This window comes from Lissotriton helveticus, chromosome 7 (genome assembly GCF_964261635.1).
Source record: "Lissotriton helveticus chromosome 7, aLisHel1.1, whole genome shotgun sequence".
Taxonomy (NCBI): Eukaryota; Metazoa; Chordata; class Amphibia; order Caudata; family Salamandridae; genus Lissotriton; species Lissotriton helveticus.
This window is the reverse complement of record NC_136068.1, coordinates 1,695,136,694-1,695,155,119: the sequence shown is the minus strand read 5'-3', so window position 1 is coordinate 1,695,155,119 and position 18,426 is coordinate 1,695,136,694. Positions and strand designations below refer to the sequence as shown.

The following is an 18,426-nucleotide window of genomic DNA, read 5'->3' as shown; positions in this document are numbered from 1 at the left end:
TGGTAAATTTGAAATGTACATATATTATACCTTGGCATAGTAGGTCCAGAATGTTTGATCATGCTTCAGGATTTCCTGAACATATTTGTATGCCCCACATTATAGTCTGCAATAGTGTGTTGAACAAATGGTTACCAATATAAATAACAAACAACAATGTACTGTTTTCTTACTTCCTCAGCTCGTGAGCACATATGTTATTGAATCTTTATATAATCTGATAAGTTGCTCACTGCACAAAATGAGGCGTTCATATGTGAGTGGAGCTACGAAAAGGAAACAAAAATCTGAAGTAAAACAGAAGCTTGCAAAGCTTCAAAAAGTAACTTCTTTTTTTCCGGTACAATCGAAATGCTGTACTGATAATGCGGCACAGTCACAGTATGAACGAGATGATCTTGTTGCTAACGAGCCAGTAAGAGAATATACTGAGGATGTATCTGCTTCCACTTCCTCTAACATTATAGATTTACAGACTATTGCCGGAAATGCTTCTCAGAGTATGATAACAGATGACAGCCAATGTTCAAAAATTCCACAACTAACAGCAGTGAGCTACGCAACAGATCCCGCCTTATGGAGTCCTATCACAAACGAAACACGATCGTATTGGGTTCAAAGAGGGCCTTCAACTTGTCAAAATCGAAATAGTGATTTTTCCAGTTCTGCTCGTGTTTATCAAATTGGAGAAAAGAAACACAAGCGGAGTTTATCCGATGCTGCTTTCAAGCAGCAAATGCAAAATGGGGAATTTGTAAGCCGTACATGGCTATTATATTCTCCTTCACAAGGATCAGTGTACTGTTTTGCTTGTCGTTTGTTTTCTAACACAGATTCTGCCTTCAGTAGATCTGGTTTTAATGACTGGAAGCATGCCGCCCGTCGTATTTCTCAGCATGAAGCTTGCCCTGAGCATCAAAAATGTATGTTAGTATACACCACCCGTCAAAAAGAAACTGGTAAAATTGATTCTGAATTAGAGGAACAGATAAAACATGAACAAATATACTGGCAGGGTGTGCTGAAAAGAATTGTAGCAGTTGTTAAATTTTTAGCAGCAAGAGGTATGGCATTCAGAGGAGAAAACCAGATGATAGGATCACTGCACAATGGAAATTATTTGGGAATTTTAGAACTTCTAAGCCAATTTGACCCGTTTCTTGAAGAGCACATCAGGAAATATGGAAATGCTGGAAAGGGCAATCCCTCATACCTATCAGCAACAATTTGTGAAGAATTTATCACATTAATGAGTAAGAAAGTTTTCTCTGCAATAATATCAGAAATAAAGGAAGCAAAATATTATTCTCTCAGTGTAGACTCCACTCCAGATGTGTGTCACATCGATCAGTTGACATTCACAGTGAGGTATGTAAAGGGTCACGTACCAAAGGAGCGTTTTTTGGAATTTATCTCCATTCATGGTCATGGGGCAGAGTATCTTGCCGATGTTGTAGTGAAATTCCTAGAGCGGGCCGGTATTCCATTATCAGATTGCCGGGGTCAGTCATATGATAATGCATCCAATATGTCTGGTCAGTATTCTGGCTTACAGGCAAGACTGAAAGAGATCAACACATTTGCTGTTTATGTGCCATGTGCTGGCCATTCCTTGAACCTGGTGGGTATAAAAGCTGCTGAGTGCAGCATGCAGGTTGTTTCTTTTTTTGACTTTGTTCAAAATTTGTACACTTTTTTTGCTGCTTCTACTCATCGTTGGGATGTGCTACTTCATTCTTTAGGCCCAGATCACAAGGTTGTAAAACGCTTGTCTGATACTCGATGGTCAGCTCCTGCAGATGCCCTCAATGCATTGTGTGGTGGCTATGATAGAATTAAAGCTGCTCTTGATTCACTGGCAAATGATCGCATTCAGTCAAAAGATACAATGCATGATGCACTTAGTCTCCTTAGAAAAATGGACAAGCTGGAAACCATTTTTATGACCATTCTCTGGAATGACATACTGATGCGTTTCAACGAAACAAGCAAGATTGTACAAAAAGAAGATGTTAATCTATCTGTTGCAGTCAACATTATCCAATCTTTGAAGTCTTATGTCCAAGAGTTGAGAGACCAATTTGATGACTATGAATGCAAGGCAAAGGCAAAAGCTCCTGATACTCATTACAGAGATTTTGGAAAGCGTACAAAACAACGAAGCATTAGACAAACTCGGTTTGAAGGGCCCTCTAGTGACACCGTACTTGAAGGGCGGAACAAATTTAAGGTAGAAGCATACTTACCGATCATGGATGCTTTGATTGATGGTTTAACGCGGCGAAGTGAAGCATATAGAGACCTAAATAATCGGTTTGGCTTCTTTATAGAATTTAAAAACATGAACACCAAAGAAATCGAAGGGTGGTGTGAAAACCTTGCCTCTTTGTACTATAAAGACCTGAACAAATCTGATCTCATCAAGGAATGCCAGCAGTTCAAACATTATCCTGTACACAAAAATGAAACAATTTCAATGTCTGGTCTTTACAGGAAAATAAAAACTGATAAACTAGAGAACACTTTCCCTAACATTGAAATTGCACTGCGGATATTCTTGTCGATGATGGTCACAAACTGTAGTGGTGAAAGGTCCTTTTCAAAATTGAAGCTCATAAAAAATGAGCTACGTAATCGAATGCTACAAGCCAGACTCAATTCTCTGGCTCTGCTGAGTATTGAGTCAGAAATGCTCCAAGAAGTAGAATTTGCTGATCTGGTTAATGAGTTTGCTGCTAGCAAATCCAGAAAGAGATGCATACTTTAAGTAGTGTCTTACAGGTGCCTAATATTGTACAGAGATGCTCCAAGGTTCTACTTAGAAGCTTTATTTTGCAGAAACACATTGTGACATTTTTGGTATTTATTGAATATAAGTAAATATTCATAGAAACACATTTACTTTCCATTTTCTAAAAATCTGCATTAAGATGTTCAACTTCTACAACCTAACCTGCACTTAAAATACCCCAAGATGCTCTTGAATCACAGCACATTGTGCACTTATAGCATTTGACCTTATATGACAAGAAAAACTGACAAATGGGAAGAAGACCCAAGAACAAAATCACTTTGAATATTGTTCGCAAGAAAATACCAAAAACTTATTTTATGTGACAAACAGCATCGTCAAAATTCAAGCCAACAGCATAGAGTTCTTGTACTCAATCTTGCCTATTTCATCCTTCTCCAACTATAAAACAACTAAAGAGGGCCTGACCATTCATGAAAACAGCATGGATGCCTTGCAGGCATCTCTAAGACTGAATAGTCCTGAAAAATGGTAAATCATAAATAGGGTCCATCTGAGCATCTTAAAATTATTGTCAGCAGTTCACAAAAGCCTATAACTTTCTATGGTCTATAACTTTCTACTTATCATTGAAACTTAATTCAAGCCTTTGATACAGGCAGCAAACATTGCCTTTAACAAAACTTCGAAACCCAGCAGCATTTATTGTTCAATTCCTCAAAATTAAAATAGAACTCCTTAATACAATTACTGCACAGGTCAGGTGTAGATAACAAGATTTGCAGAAAAACAAGATGAGGTCAACAAGGATAATTTCTCAATCATGTCCTGTTTAACCTATGCACCCTGATGTATATGATATCACCCAAACAACTACCTATTGCACAGAACACTTTGAAGAATGTTGAGCACCAATGCTTTTCTGTATTTATTACTGTTTTCTGTCAGCCCATGCAATAAAGTTCGTCCCAGAATCAACATGTTTAAGGCCTTAAACAATTTGAAATTCACCAGTAAAATGTTAAAGGTGATGTTCTGAGTATGTCTGAGGAAAGAAAGAACCAATGTTAACAATAGAAAGAAGGTAAGAAGAACAGCACTGAAAATAGTAAATGCATAGAAAGTCCTATACCTCAGGCTGAAATGAATGAAAACTAATATCATGGAACAAGACATTGATTGAAATCTAGACAGGTGGATACAGAATCTTGCTAGAAAATGGGACAACATCACTCTGGCCTACTTCAATAATGTTATATGTGATACTTAGAGTGACTGAGAGAGTGGCTTAGCACAACCAGAGGACCCCACAGATCTTCATTTGTCTTCAGGAGTGGATTCAAATAACATAATCACTATAAAATGTAAGTAATTACAGCTCATTTTTCTTCTTTTTTTTACTGTTTCATACATTTTTAATGTGTCCTTAAATATTGCGTGACATAACAAGGGTGTGAATGAACGTATAATGGACAGTGAATTCAAAGGTATTGCAAACAGGGGCCCCCAAAATATGTTTGGCCCAGGGCCCCCAAAATCCTTAAAATGTCCCTGAGTACTTCCCTTCTGCCTTCCACCACACCCCACCTTCCCTGCCCTGTTAAACAAGACACAGGTGCAGAACAAACATGGGCTGTCAAAACAGTATCTATGAAATCCCCTACAAGTAATTAAAAGGACAAGAAATTCACAGCCCCTCCGACATAAGTGAGGGGCTCAAAGTGTGTCACAAAGCAGTCAATCTGCTTAATTCGCGATAAGAGGGGCCACGGAGCTTCCTGCTCGGGAAATTGGGTGGTAATCCATTTGTACGCACTTAGCTGTATTTACTAGACAACCCTCTAAGTTTATCACTGGTGGCCTAGACTGGGAAGCAAACATGCTAGTCTCTCTGGAAAATAGAAATTAATGATCTAACAGTAGCACCGTGAGGCCAAGGACAGGGCCCTCTGTCCTGGGCCTCCCAGCACAATATAATATAATGGCTACAAAGCCCTGCAAAGGGGGCCCCACATCTGCACCTTGCAGCCTGGTCGAGAGCTGTGAGGGCCCCTGCCCTGGACTTCGAAGCACTAGATAATGGCCACGTCCCAGTGAAAGGGGCCCTACGCCTAACCTTGCAGCATGATTTAGTGCTTTGAGGCCCAGGGGATAAGGACCACCTCTCCTGTGCCTCAAAGCAGTAGTGAGACACTTTGCTGAGCACAAGTTCCACCATTGCCTATGTAACGTTTGTTCTTGTGTTTGAGTGTCTGCCATTTATTGCAGTACTATACCTCTTCTTGTACTCTGTACGCTTTTGTAACCTGCACCCATGTCACTTTTTTCTCCTGTAATGTACCGTTTGCTACCTCTTGTATTTTGTTTGCTCACAATTGTCACTTTTGCCTCACGTAACTTAACGTTTGCTTTTGTAATTTGTTCGCTTGGAATTTTCTCCTCGTGTATCAGTACAGTTCCTATTGTGAAGCGCTCTGACACCTTTGGGTAAAGTCAGCGCTATATAAAAACGCATAAAATAAATAAACACTGCCCTACTGTGGCAGTCTGAGCTAGATGCTCCCCCCCTCCCCTCATCAACCTCTCCTTATCTTCTGATGTCTGGTTAATCGTGGAAACAAAAGGGCCATCTATCGCCTGGAGAGGAAATAGACAAAGGCCGACAAGTTCTTCACCACAGGATGTTAACAGAGGTGCTGCCCCGTCCTTGTTCTGGAGAGCTGCCGTAATTATTGGTTTTGTTGCTCTCACATCCTGTACCCCTTGTTTACCCTCCCCCCTCCTTTCACACCCAGGAATTCCGCCCTGAACAGCGAGGTCAAGACACCTCGCTGTGCTCACAAATATTTTAGCAATGTGATCGGGTTGGGGAGGGGGGCCTCGGGGAGTAGGTGAGCTGCCTGTGAGAGTGTGAAAGCGGGGCCCCCTGTTATTGTGCTGAGCGCGAGGCCCTGGGCAGCTGCCCACACTGCCCATGCCTAGCGCCGGCCCTGGCAGATCCTGTTCCAGTAGTGTTGGAACTGGCCCTTCTTGCAGGGTCATCCTCAAACCTTTTGCTTCTTCCTCCCTTATTTTTCCTGACCCGTGGCTGTTGGGAATAGGACTCTGCGCACTTTACCACTGCTGATCAGTGCTAAAGTGCATATGCTCTCTGTGTAAATTGTTATTCTGATTGAATATACATGTTTGGCATATTTGTATCACCATGAAGTCCCTAGTAAAGTGCACTGGGTGTGCCAGGGCTGGTGGTGACAAATGCTACTAGTGGGCCTGCAGCACTGATTGTGCCACCCACAGGAGTAGCCCTAAAATGATGTCTCAGGCCTGACACTGCAGTGCCTGTGTGCAGTTTAGAACTGCCATGTCTTCCTGGTCAGTGTCCCCACTGACCAGGCCTAACCCTTCCCTTTTTGTGCACATCAGTCACCCCTATGGAAGGCCCAAGGTACCCCCCTGGGCAGGGTGCAGTGTATGTAAAAGGTAGCGCATGTACTAGTGCAGGTGACATGCTCTGGTAGTGAATGGCAGCCATTTGCGTTTTTCACTACTGTAAGGCTATCTTGCTCCATAGGTTAACATGGGGGATGCTGGCTACAGTGGTTAACAGCATTTCTTCCCATAGGAACAAGATAGGACATAAGTATCTAGTATCCCTGAACTCAGAATTTAATAACACATCTTTTAGGAAAGGTTGTTTTTAAATCCTGTGTTTGAGAACAGCACTTTTAGAAAGCTGCTGTTCTCTTGTCTGACCCCTCTGTGTGCCTGGGCCTGTTTGTGTATTGACTGTCTGGTTTGTGAGTGACAGGGGCTGGGGAATTCCCCAGCAGGCTGGATGAGTCAGCACTAGGCTGAATGACTGCATTTGCAACTAGAGTGGTGGGAGGAGTTAGCACCTGGGCTGAATAGGGCTGTGCCTGCCTTCCACAATGCTGGCTCCACCCCCCTGCTGGGCGGCTGAGGACCCTGCCCCTCACTCTGAAAGGAAAGATGCAGCCAGCAAAACAAAGTGCTCAGGATCCACCCAGAACTGGTTCAGACCGGGCTCAGGGCCCACATGCACCAAGAGAACAAAGACTTTAGGGGTATAAGTACAGGACCCCTGACAACAGAAAATTAGATCATCCTGGAAATCAAGAAGGAACCTCTGCCAAGGAGAAAGCTGAAACTGAAGAAGGAAGATTGTCCTGCTGGACTGACCTGTTGCTTTGCTGCCAAGGAGAGGGGGAAGGACTTTGCTGCTGAGCTGTGTCCCCTGTCTTGAAGGAATCTCCAAGGGCCTGAGAAGAGCTGGCTCCCTGTTTTGAAGTCCCAGGAACAAAAGGACTTCACCCCCAGCTTCCCTGAACTCTGCTGAGAGAGTTCTGTCCCTCCTAGAGTGCTTGATCCAGTTGTGGGGCCTCTGGAGGTTGGACCTGAGCTGGGAAGCTTGAAACTAAGCTTGAGAGACTTTTTGAATCTGAAAAGTGTCGCATCGCTCGTTTGCGGAGCGCATCCCCGACAGTGCGAGAAGTTTCCCGCCGCTACGGAGGTCGAGATCGTCGCAGCGCCTGACGCCGCTGCCAGAGACGTCGCATCCTTCGTTTGCGGGACGCACCAGACCGGTGCGGGAGAATTGAACATCGCTGCGAGTATCGTCGCAGAGCCTGTCGTCGCTGGGTGAGATTGCCGCACCGCTTGCTTGCGGGTCGCATCACGTCGCTGCGAGTGTCGTCGCAGAATCAACGCATCGAGGAGCTGCGAGAGAGAGGATCCCCGCTGGACCGCGCATCGTCGCCCCGGAGATCGTCGCAGCCCCTACGAGATCGTCGCATCGTGCCTTTGCGAGAACAGACTTCCTACGGAACCTACGCACCGGAATCCATACAAGTGGCCTTCCTCCCCATACAGACCGGATTCGTCGCAACACGCCCGCTGCTGCAGCGGGGCTGTCGCATCGCCTCCCCAGGGTCTCAGGAGCAACGCATCGCTTGTTTTCCACCGCACCAGCTTCTGCTTTTGGAACTTTGTTGCAACTAAAAGGTACTGTGAGTAAACGTGACGCAACTGTGAACTTTTCACGCATCAGTAGAGAATTCTATCGCAACGTAGAGAATTCTAACGCAACCTTAAGAACTCTTTTTGAAACCATATTCTTGAACTGTGTATGTTGGATTTTTGTCGTTTTGGTCTTGTGTAGTTTTAGATTAAATACCTTTATTTTTCTAAACTGTTGTGGAGTCAGTTTGTGGTGTTTTCACTGTGTTACTGTGAGTGTTGGTACAAATACTTTACGCATTGCCTCTGGTTAGCCTAGACTGCTCAGGCCAAGCTACCTAGAGGGTGAGCAGGGGTTATCCCAGAGGGCTATCTCCTTGCCCTGACTAGAAGCAAGGGTCCCTATTTGGACAGTGCCAACTAGAGACCCCCAGATCTGACAAGTAGGATAAAGGAATCTCTACTCTTTCTCTCTAAAGTGTAGGCGCACCAATACCAAGGTACAGGAAAGGGGGGTTCCAGTAACAATTTATATAAGAATATAGGACACAATAAATTAAAGAATAAGAATACATATAACGAAATATGAACACACTGTTATTTAATCACACTGTTCATAATATATAGGAAAAGGAGGTCCAAGGATTCCAGGACTATATCTGTTTTCACAGAAGTTTTTATGAGGACGGAGGAAACATACTCAAAACTCTGGACCTTTTAGAGTTTTACAATTGGACAGTATTTAGGGGAAAGAGAGTATGTATTCTCGTTTTGTATGCGTTTTATTTTAAGGTTGAATCCTGTTATCATTGGTTCATATTGTCACTCAAATGATAAAGTCGCTCCAAATTTAGAGAAAGATAGAATTTTATTGGTGCAGATTCGAACATTGACAGCCGACACGTGTTTCGCCTCCTGTGGCGATTTGCGCCAGGGCTTTCTCAAGGCTAATTACAATTTCGTTTTTGCATTCTGCTAGATTCTCTGGTATACATCAATATGAATATGCGACAAAACAAATTTCTAGAATATTTCAATTTGGAGATGAATCTCCCGCGGTCTGGCGTGTTTCCACGAAAATGCAGTGCGCGGCAAAGTAGTTGCACACAGCATTTTCGTGCCGCGTGAATCAGCAACAAGCGCAGTGGGGCGGGGATGTTATTAAATAGAGACGCCCTTCGCCCGCGTGCATGTATTACTACCGCCGGATGCGTGGGTATGCCCATGGTGGAAAGACTATGCTGGAGCAACCGAGTGAGCGTGTGCGTTATGGCAGTATAATCTGGGATACTGTTCAATGCAGGTACATATTTAATGCACATACGACTACCGATGGTTACAAATTATAAAACAGTTAAAGTCAGATGCTCGAACAGGAAGGTGGCGCGCACCTCTCAGACATGAGGGTAAGGCGTCCAATCAGGGATGGAAATCAACAATTACTTATCAATAAATCATTGATCACATTATGTTGGGGAATAAAATTTTATTGCGCACATTATTGCTAAATATGGACGTGCACCTCTCGAACATGAGGGTGAGGCGTCCTGTCGTCAGTGGTATACCAGATTGCAATAGATATTAACAACATTGTTATATGTGTTGGTGGGTCCAGGAGAGAACAGTAGCGCGCACCTGTCAAACATGAGGGTGCAGCGTCCACTTTCACTGAGCATATTATTCATACAGAAGCCATACAGTATATTGGAGAGCAAACTCAACACTGGTTATTCTACTGTTAATCAGTTGTGTGGGTCGAGCTCCTGAATGTGCGACAAGGCTTGGGATCTTGAAACTGGGAATGAGGGCAGTGGCCCTAGTTGAATAATGCAGCGAGTTGCGCATGGCTGCTATCAGTTTCATTGAAGCCATTTTTTATGGAGTCGAAGAAGGACATCCATTTTGCTTCACGCATGTTCAAGATCCTGTTGATATCTCCCCCTCTTGGTCCCAAAAGTACCTTCTCAAGTACAGTCCATTTAAGAGACTCCTGTGTATGTCCTGTCTTTTTTGCAATGTTCCACCAAGGGTGCTCCTGTTACTTCGCAGCGGATACGGCTGCCATGCTGTAGAATTCTTTCTTTTATTTTTTGTTGAGTTTGGCCTATGTAAAGCAAGTTGTACGGGCATTGTATCACATAAATGACGCATGCAGTGTTACAGTTGGTATAGGATTCCAACTCTACTTGCTGTTGGTTGTATTTAAACACCTTACATTGTATTGTTGTTGTGCATGCTTTGCAGGTTCAACATCTGTGGTGACCTAATATCGGTGGCATGTTCCACATTGTAAGTACAGTGGACTTTTCAGGGGGGTCCAGGAATGAATGGACTACCTGGTCTCTTATGTTCTTAGCCCTTCCAAACGAATGTAGGGGTAAGTCCTTTTGGTCAATGTCATCTGCTATGAGTGTCCAGTGCTTATTAACAATCTTTTTAATGGTAATGCTCCTGGTGGAGAACGTTGTCACACAGATCATTCTTTGATTGGCGGTGTCACTTCTGTTACGAGGTTGGAGTAGTTCTTCCCCAGGGCTGTACCATGCCCGCTTGCGTGCTTGTTTGATAAGTCTCCCTGGGTACCCTCTTTCACGAAGGCGGCCAGCTAGTACCTCAGACTCCTTCGTGTAGTTTGTTTTGGAGGAACAGTTCCTACGGACCCGCAGGAATTGCCCAAAAGGTAGGTTATCCCTTAGCTTAGTCCCCTTGGGTGGTGGCTGTTGTATTGCAAGAGAGAGTTACGTTCGGCTGGTTTTCTGAACAATGTGGTTTGCAAAGCGCCGTTTTCATTGAAGATAGTAATGTCCAGGAAGTCAATCTGGTTGGCATTAGATTGTACAGTAAATTGAATGTCTGGGTCTTGGTCGTTCAGCCATGTATGGAAGCTTACTATAAGGTCTGGGGTACATGTCCAAATCAGAAGGACGTCATCTATATAGCGGGCCTATACGTTTAAGTTGGTGTTATAGGGGTTCTAGTCGCAGAAGATGTATTTACTCTCGTAGTTGTCCATATATATAATAGCCAGATCTGTGGCAAACGATGCCCCCATCGCGACTCCCTTAGTCTGCAAGAAGAAATCGTTTTGGAACACAAAGAAGTTTTTCATCATGGCTACTCTCAGGACGTCGATGATGAAGTCGGTGGGGACAAGTACCGGTGATGTTCTCTGGTTAAGGACCTGTTCTGCCACCTCTAGGGTGCTTAGTTGTGGGATGCTTGTTTAAAGGGACACAATGTCCATTGTCACTAAGAGTTGGTTTGAGGGGTCAAAGGGGTGAGTATCTACTATATTGATAGTTTGCATTGTATCCCGTAGGTACGCCCTGGTGTTTTCGGCAATAGGCTTCAAGAAATGATCGATATATTTACATAGGGGTTCCAGTATAGACCCGCAGCCAGATATAATAGGCTGGCCTGGTGGGTTTGTCATGTTTTTATGAATCTTGGGTAGAGTGTAGATGGTGGGAAGTCTGGGATGTTTGGGGTTCAAGAATTGAAATTCCTGATCTGAAAGGAAACCTTGATCTCTTCCTCTCTGGGTGATCTGGAGGATCTCTTGAGCCAGGTTCTTCGAGGGATCCGTAGATAGCTTCCTGTAACTGAGCCCGTCAGTCAGTTGTCTGTAGATTTCTCTCTTGTAGGTCTCCACATCCTACACCACGATGGCTCCTCCCTTGTCCGCAGGCTTGATTACCAGTTCCTTGTTGTTTCTCAGGGCAGTAAGGGCAGTTTTTTCAATGTTACTTATATTAAATGTCGTGTACTTGAAATCATTCAATACCTTATCCACATCCCTGGATACCACGTTTTCAAATGCAAGTCTCTTACTAGTCATGGCATAGGTGGGTGGAAAAAATGTAGAGGGTACCCGCAGACCTGTTGCAGATGTTCTTTCTTGCGTTGTGGAATTCTTGAAAAAGTACCTTAGGCGAATTTTCCTAAAGAAGCTGTAAAGTTCTGTTTTCAATGCAAACTTGTTCGGGGGGCAGTGGGGACATATGATAGGCCCTTGCTCAAGACTTTCAACTCTTCCTCCTTTAAAGTATGCGTTGATATATTAACCACCGGGTTCGTTACCACCGGTAGACTTTGCGTCGGGTTGATATCTCCCTGTGGCTCTCTGGTCTGAAGGTGACTTGTTTCAAGCCGCGGCCGCGTGCCCCGTCCCAGTTCATATTGCCCCCTTGTTGTTGGCTGCATGGGGGTCCTCTCTGCCAGGTGTTGCCCCGGCCTCTCGGGGGTCTCCATTGTCCTTGGCCTAAAAAAGGAAAGGGTTGCAGTGCTGGATAACCAAAGTCTTGGTAATTATAGGCAGTGCTGGGGCCTGGTTGATCGTTCTCACTCCCACAGCTGTATGAGGAATCTGAGAATGTTGTAAAATTTCTTCGTCCTCTGTAGCTTCCTCTATTCCAATTTGAGAAACGGCCCTGGTTGTCCTGCTTGTAGTAGTCAGCATGCAGGTATGGGTATACTTGTGATTTGTCAAATAGGCGTACATCTCTTGCCAGTTTTTCCAATTTCTTCGTCTGTGTGGTGGATTCGAAATCCATCAATGTAGCCTGTAGGTTTGAAAGTGCGTCTTTCGCATTGGTGAGTGTCCTGTCACCTTCAATTTCAGCTTTAAGGGCAGTGATCTCACGGGTGAGGACTTGGATCTGTTCTGCTGCAGTCTCTACTCCCAGCACCATCCAGTGCCAGGAGCAGTTCTTTGCAACAAAACTGAAGCCCTCTTTGAACTTCGGGACATCCACAAAAATGGCAGGCTCTATCTTAGTTTGTAGACCTACAGGTACGATGTTCTCCTGTAGGTATTTCGGTAATAAATGACCATGCAAGCGAGTGCGGATTAGTTTCTTTTCTAAGCGCACAAGCCGGGCAATCTTGTAATTTAGGGTAAAGTCAATATTAGGTGTCGTTGCCGACAGGAAAGTGTTCAATGGGTTTTGTATCAGTTGGTTGATATATTCCTCAGTGTATGAGAGAAGCTCACTCTCCACCATAGTGGTAGCTAGACTGAATCAAAGGAGATAGATACCTCGCAGGCATGCACCTGCTCAGAATATATTACAGTAAGAGGGTATACCCATGGTAGTCGCTGGGACCTGGGTGCAATATGGTACAGGGACCTTTCTTTCCTTGTTATCATACCGGTTTGGACTCCACAATGTGTGATCTTGGGCAACCTTTATAGCGCGGAACTGAACACTGGTGTCACAGGTTAGATGTAGTATGGATGCAGGACGAGGATCTCCTAGACATTACATTTTTCACGTTAAAATATTAAAAAAAACTAAAACCTTACATTTGATACTGAAAAGGTAAGATGTGATGGGAATGTTGTTCGTGTGTAAGTAACAGGGATGGAGCCCTCATTTTAAACAGTACTTGAGAAACTAAAAAATCCATCTTTATTTATTGAGTGGTTTTGGCACTAAGATAGCAAGCCTTGCTACAGTGTGACCCGGTCGTGGACGAAGAGAAGATGGTCCCAGGATCACCTCGGCCCTGTGTGGCATCTGCAGAGACTGACCTGTGCACCAACTTGTAGTGGTACCATCGGAGCTAGACACGTGCAACCTCTACGCACGTGAAATAAGGGTATGTGTACAGCGCACACATGCTTAAAACGATTCTAGGCGCTAGTCTTGAAATATGCCCTATGAGTGAGAACCTAGAAAAGAAACTTCTAACACATGATCTTGAATGCACTGAATTCCCCTTCCCTCCCCTCCTCGTGAGGTGTAATGAAGGGGGCTGCAGAGCTTGCACACCTCCTACTCCCCCCGCCCCCCAAGTGCCGGAAGTGGCGCAAGGGGCTATGCCAGAAGTGTCACAAAAGGAGTCCTTCACAAACTAAGGACCCCATTTTCCATAGGTCAAACACTGTGATTACCTCCTTGTCCACGTACAGCTGTGTACCTCCATTGCGCCCACCCGGAACCCCAAATAACATGCTGCATAATTACTTAGTCTTGTAGTGTGGAGTGATTGCACATAACTGGTGTTTAAGACCAGAGAGTGAATGGACCTGTCATCGACCTATGTATGATAAAAGATGAACCAAACCACATGGATTCAGACCTGCGGCCGGCAGGAAACACACGCATATTACACAGACCATCGCAGCTGGTGTTGTTTTTTATTGCTGGGTAATTGTGTAGCAGGTGCATTAACCTACTGAGCTACTTTACTTAACGTAATTGCAGTGGTAGTCCAGATAACTGCTATGTTTACAAATATAAATGTGGACCAGGGAGGTAGAGATGGCCATTTCTAGAAGACTAACAAAGAGAGTATGTGGGGCTTGCACTGCTTTTTGAATCAATGATTTTCCTGTTTTGATGAATTGTGGCGTGCTGGGAGAAATTGCTGTCTGGTCCACACAGCGTCTGTCATGCACAAACTATTTCAAAGCTGCCTCTGCATGGGGGCAGGCTCCTCCTAGCACTGCAAATGAGACTATATCAAGTCTTTTTCACTTTGGATATTTTAATAAAGTTTTTTCAATTTTTTTTTAAAGTTCTTGTTTTCTGGTTCAACACATTATTCTCATGGTTGCCAAAGATATGTCATACATCTTATCCATAGTCTGTGTAACGTAAATTGTAAATCACATCATGGTAACAAATCCCAATGCATTTCGAGCTGTCGTGGAGCCCTTCATCAGGGGGTTACTCTACTAGAAGGAAAAAATGTGTGATCACTAGAAGGTATGTAATGTACTGCACATGAAGGTGACTAGTAACGTAAATGCCGGAGTGAGTCTTTAATAACGTTGGAACTGGTGTGGTGATGAATATGTGAAAGACCAAGAGGCTGGACCAAGGGTTGTGCTCCGAATGTAATCGTGTGTTTAAGAAGAAAAGTAACCCGGGTTTACGAGGTGCTCAGTGAAGGTAAAAAGTGACCTCGAGTGCTTAAATAGTTGAAATACATGTGCCAGATAAACACCATATTCCCAAAGGTAAAGCGAACAGAGTTGAATAACTTAGTAATTAACATCGCAGCACATCAACTAAGCTCTGAAGAGACATTGACCCTGCAGAAAGGCCAATCCTTTGTTCCAACCACCAGAACCAACACGCTGGAACTAGAAGTCAGCACTTTCAAACTAATGCGAAACATACGTCTACGACATTATTTTCAAAACATTGTCCAAACTCCAGCACAAGAAGAGGACATATTGAGAGGGCTCCGCCCCCACAGTACCTTTTTGGCCCCTCAGAGCCATTAAACCATAGACACCTTTGAAAATATGATCAGACATGAGATATCAAGCCTCCCATTCCAGCCACCGAACAAACAGGGTAACTTGTCTAAGAAAGAAAAAAACATCTTTCAAAAACTGGCTAACAATTCTTCTATAGTATGTCAAACGGCTGACAAAGGGGGAGCATTAGTTATCATGGACTCTACCTTTTACCATGAACAAATGATACAACACGTTACTGATATAAACACATATGCTCCACTTTCTAAAGATCCTACAAATGAATACGCTGAAATTCTCAACGGAATTTTACAACAAGCATTTGACAACGGCACTATCACCGAAAGAGCAAAACGATATCTATCTCCTAATAATCCTTCACCACCGATTATGTATCTAGTACCTAAGATACACAAGCATCCAACCCGGCCTCCATTTCGACCCATAGTATCTACTAAACGAAGTATCCATGAGACGACGGGTAAATTCATCGATAAATATCTCCAATCTTTCGTATTAGAGGCTGAATCCTACATTCGTGACACCACTGATTTCTTGGTGAAATTGAATACAAGTATCAATCGACTGGGAGAACAAGAGCTAATATTATGTACAGTGGACGTGTGTTCACTGTACACTTCTATACCCCATGACCTAGGAATAGAGGCGGTAGAGAAAGCACTCATCGGTTCCACCTTGGATGCGGACCTCCAAACATTTTTAATGGAACTTTTAGTATTCACGCTCTACCACAGTTACTTCACAGTCCACGACAAGTGGTTTCACCAGCTATCCATGGGAAATTGTGCAGCTCCGTCCTATGCCAACATTTTTATGAAGACATTTGAAGAAACTCACATCTTGGATAAACCAGCATGGAAGACTTATGGCAAACTTTACCTTAGGTTCATTGACGACATATTCATCCTCTGGGCAGGTCCCAGTGCAAATCTACAAAACTTCTTAGAGAGTTGGAATCTCATTAACGATCGCATCCAGTTTACATGGAATTATGACACAACAAATATCCATTTTCTAGATGTAGAAGTCAATAGACAGGATGGCAAGACGTCAACCACCATTTTCCGTAAGCCCACAGATCGCAATTCCATATTGCATTACAACAGTTTCCACCGGCCAGGACTCAAACTTAATCTTCCATACTCACAACTATTGAGAGTCAAACGCATAGTGTCTTCTCCTTCGGAAAGTGAAAAACAACAACAACTCACGCTAGCAAGATTCAAAACACGAGGGTACCCACAAGAATCCCTAGATAAAGCAATTGCACGTTGCAACAAAACCAACCGTGAAGATCTGCTACGCATCAAACCTAAACGGGAGAACACACGTATGGTGGTAGTGTCTAAATACACGGTCACCAGCAACCAATTTCGAAAAATCATCCTAAAACACTGGCCATTACTAAGTACTGAACCAGATTTCCAAAACATTTTTGCGCAAAATCCAATTTTTGCCTACACAAGAGGACGTAATCTAAAAGAAATTCTCATAAAACCCCAAGCAACCACAGAAATCCTAACATACAAGGGACTTTTACCATGCCATAACTGCAGTAATTGCAACAATGTTATACCAGGCAACTATACTAAGCATCCTATAAAAGGACACAAAGTGAAATTAAAAGTCAACGCTACATGCAATTCTGCCAACGTCATCTACATGCTTAAGTGTCCATGCGGCCTATGTTACATAGGCCACACCGAAAGAAAAATTTGAGTACGCATACTGGAACATAAAAGCAATATTCGTACTAAAAATGTCAAATCCTCTGTGGCAGCGCATTACCAAGAAAAAAATCATTCTGTAGCCCAGTTGAAATATCTGATTTTTGAACAAATCAAACCCACCAGACATAACAAGAACATTCTTCTTAAAAGAGAGATCTATTGGATACGCTACATGGCCACGATGCAGCCGAACGGGTTGAACGATAGGATGGAATTCCTATGTTACCTTTAATTATGTAATATCCATTGGACACCATTTTTATGATGAACCTTTTCTTAATGACGTGATGTAATGCCCTGCATGTTTTGTTCCACCATGTATTGTCTATCTTTATGTATGATGAATTGATTATCATTCTATATTGTTTATTGCATACACACAAGTTTATGTCTTTAACCCTATTCATGTTTGATACCAGGTCCTTTTCATATATGCACTTCGTACACTATAGGATCACTCTTTACCACTCTAAGAGGGCGCCCATTACACAGGGTTTAAGTCCGTCTTTTATGTTTACACCACACGGCACGCCGTTATCATCACGCACTCCTCCCTAGGCACTCGCAATGCAGCGCACAGGGAAGTTGAGACAGAAAACCCTTTGGAGTTTCTTTAAAGTAAGTACTATGATTGTGGACACAGTTATGACCAACTGGATCCCCGTTATTCGTTCTGACCTCCTGTTCGGGTTCCCCGTGTATTCACAGGTAACCGAACAGCTCAGCTATCTGTATCCGTGAGTAATTGCCGCATTTCAAGGCTCGCTTTACCTTTGGGAATATGGTGTTTATCTGGCACACATATTTCAACTATTTAAGCAACCAAGGTCACTTTTTACCTTCACTGAGCACCTCGTAAACCCGGGTTACTTTTCTTCTTTAACACACGATTACATTCGGAGCACAACCCTTGGTCCAGCCTTTTGGTCTTTCACATATTCATCACCACACCAGTTCCAACGTTATTAAAGACTCACTCCGGCATTTACGTTACTAGTCACCTTCATGTGCAGTATATTACATACCTTCTAGTGATCACACATTTTTTCCTTCTTGTAGAGTAACCCCCTGACGAAGGGCTCCACGACAGCCCGAAATGCATTGGGATTTGTTACCATGATGTGATTTACAATTTACGTTACACAGACTATGGATAAGATGTATGACATATCTTTGGCAACCATGAGAATAATGTGTTGAACCAGAAACCAAGAACTTTAAAAAAAAATTGAAAAACTTTATTAAAATATCCAAAGTGAACAAGACTTGATATAGTCTCATTCGCAGTGCTAGGAGGAGCCTGCCCCCATGCAGGGGCAGCTTTGAAATAGTTTGTGCATTTCTAGAAGACACCAGTCTCAGATGTCTGTGAAAGTGCCCCGCCCCCCAAAACTTTGTTAGGAGCCCTAAACCTCTGCCAGGGGTGTGTGTGTATCTGGCTCTATTGGACTTGGCACGCGGCCACACTGGCATTTGCAGACCACATGGAACGCCAAATCTGGTTTCCCCTCAGCCTTGCAATGGTTGCGGTTCCCATTCTTGCCAGTCAGGCTCACATCAGCCCCCTTTTATCTTCCCAGCACATCCCTTTGTCCTGCGGCTGATCTTTCTGAAATCACAGCATGCAGTGTTTACACAGCAGAGTGCGATACCCGCCTTCCCACCGGGGCCCAAGGCAGACCTCTCCAGGGTGAGATGCGACACGAGGGAAAGGACTCGGTGCAGGCCGGTGG

At 43.6% G+C, this 18,426-nt stretch overlaps 1 protein-coding gene across 1 annotated transcript in view; it reads left to right on the top strand.

The window, feature by feature from the left end:
• The window catches only part of LOC144769642 (uncharacterized), a 1,000,462-nt gene that overhangs the window by 365,282 nt on the left and 616,754 nt on the right, over nucleotides 1-18,426 (top strand). The window contains exons 28-29 of the mRNA XM_078653818.1: nucleotides 182-2,675; nucleotides 15,214-16,293. Of these exons, the coding sequence (XP_078509944.1) occupies nucleotides 182-2,675; nucleotides 15,214-16,293 (3,574 nt within the window). The remainder of the gene's footprint in view (nucleotides 1-181; nucleotides 2,676-15,213; nucleotides 16,294-18,426) is intronic.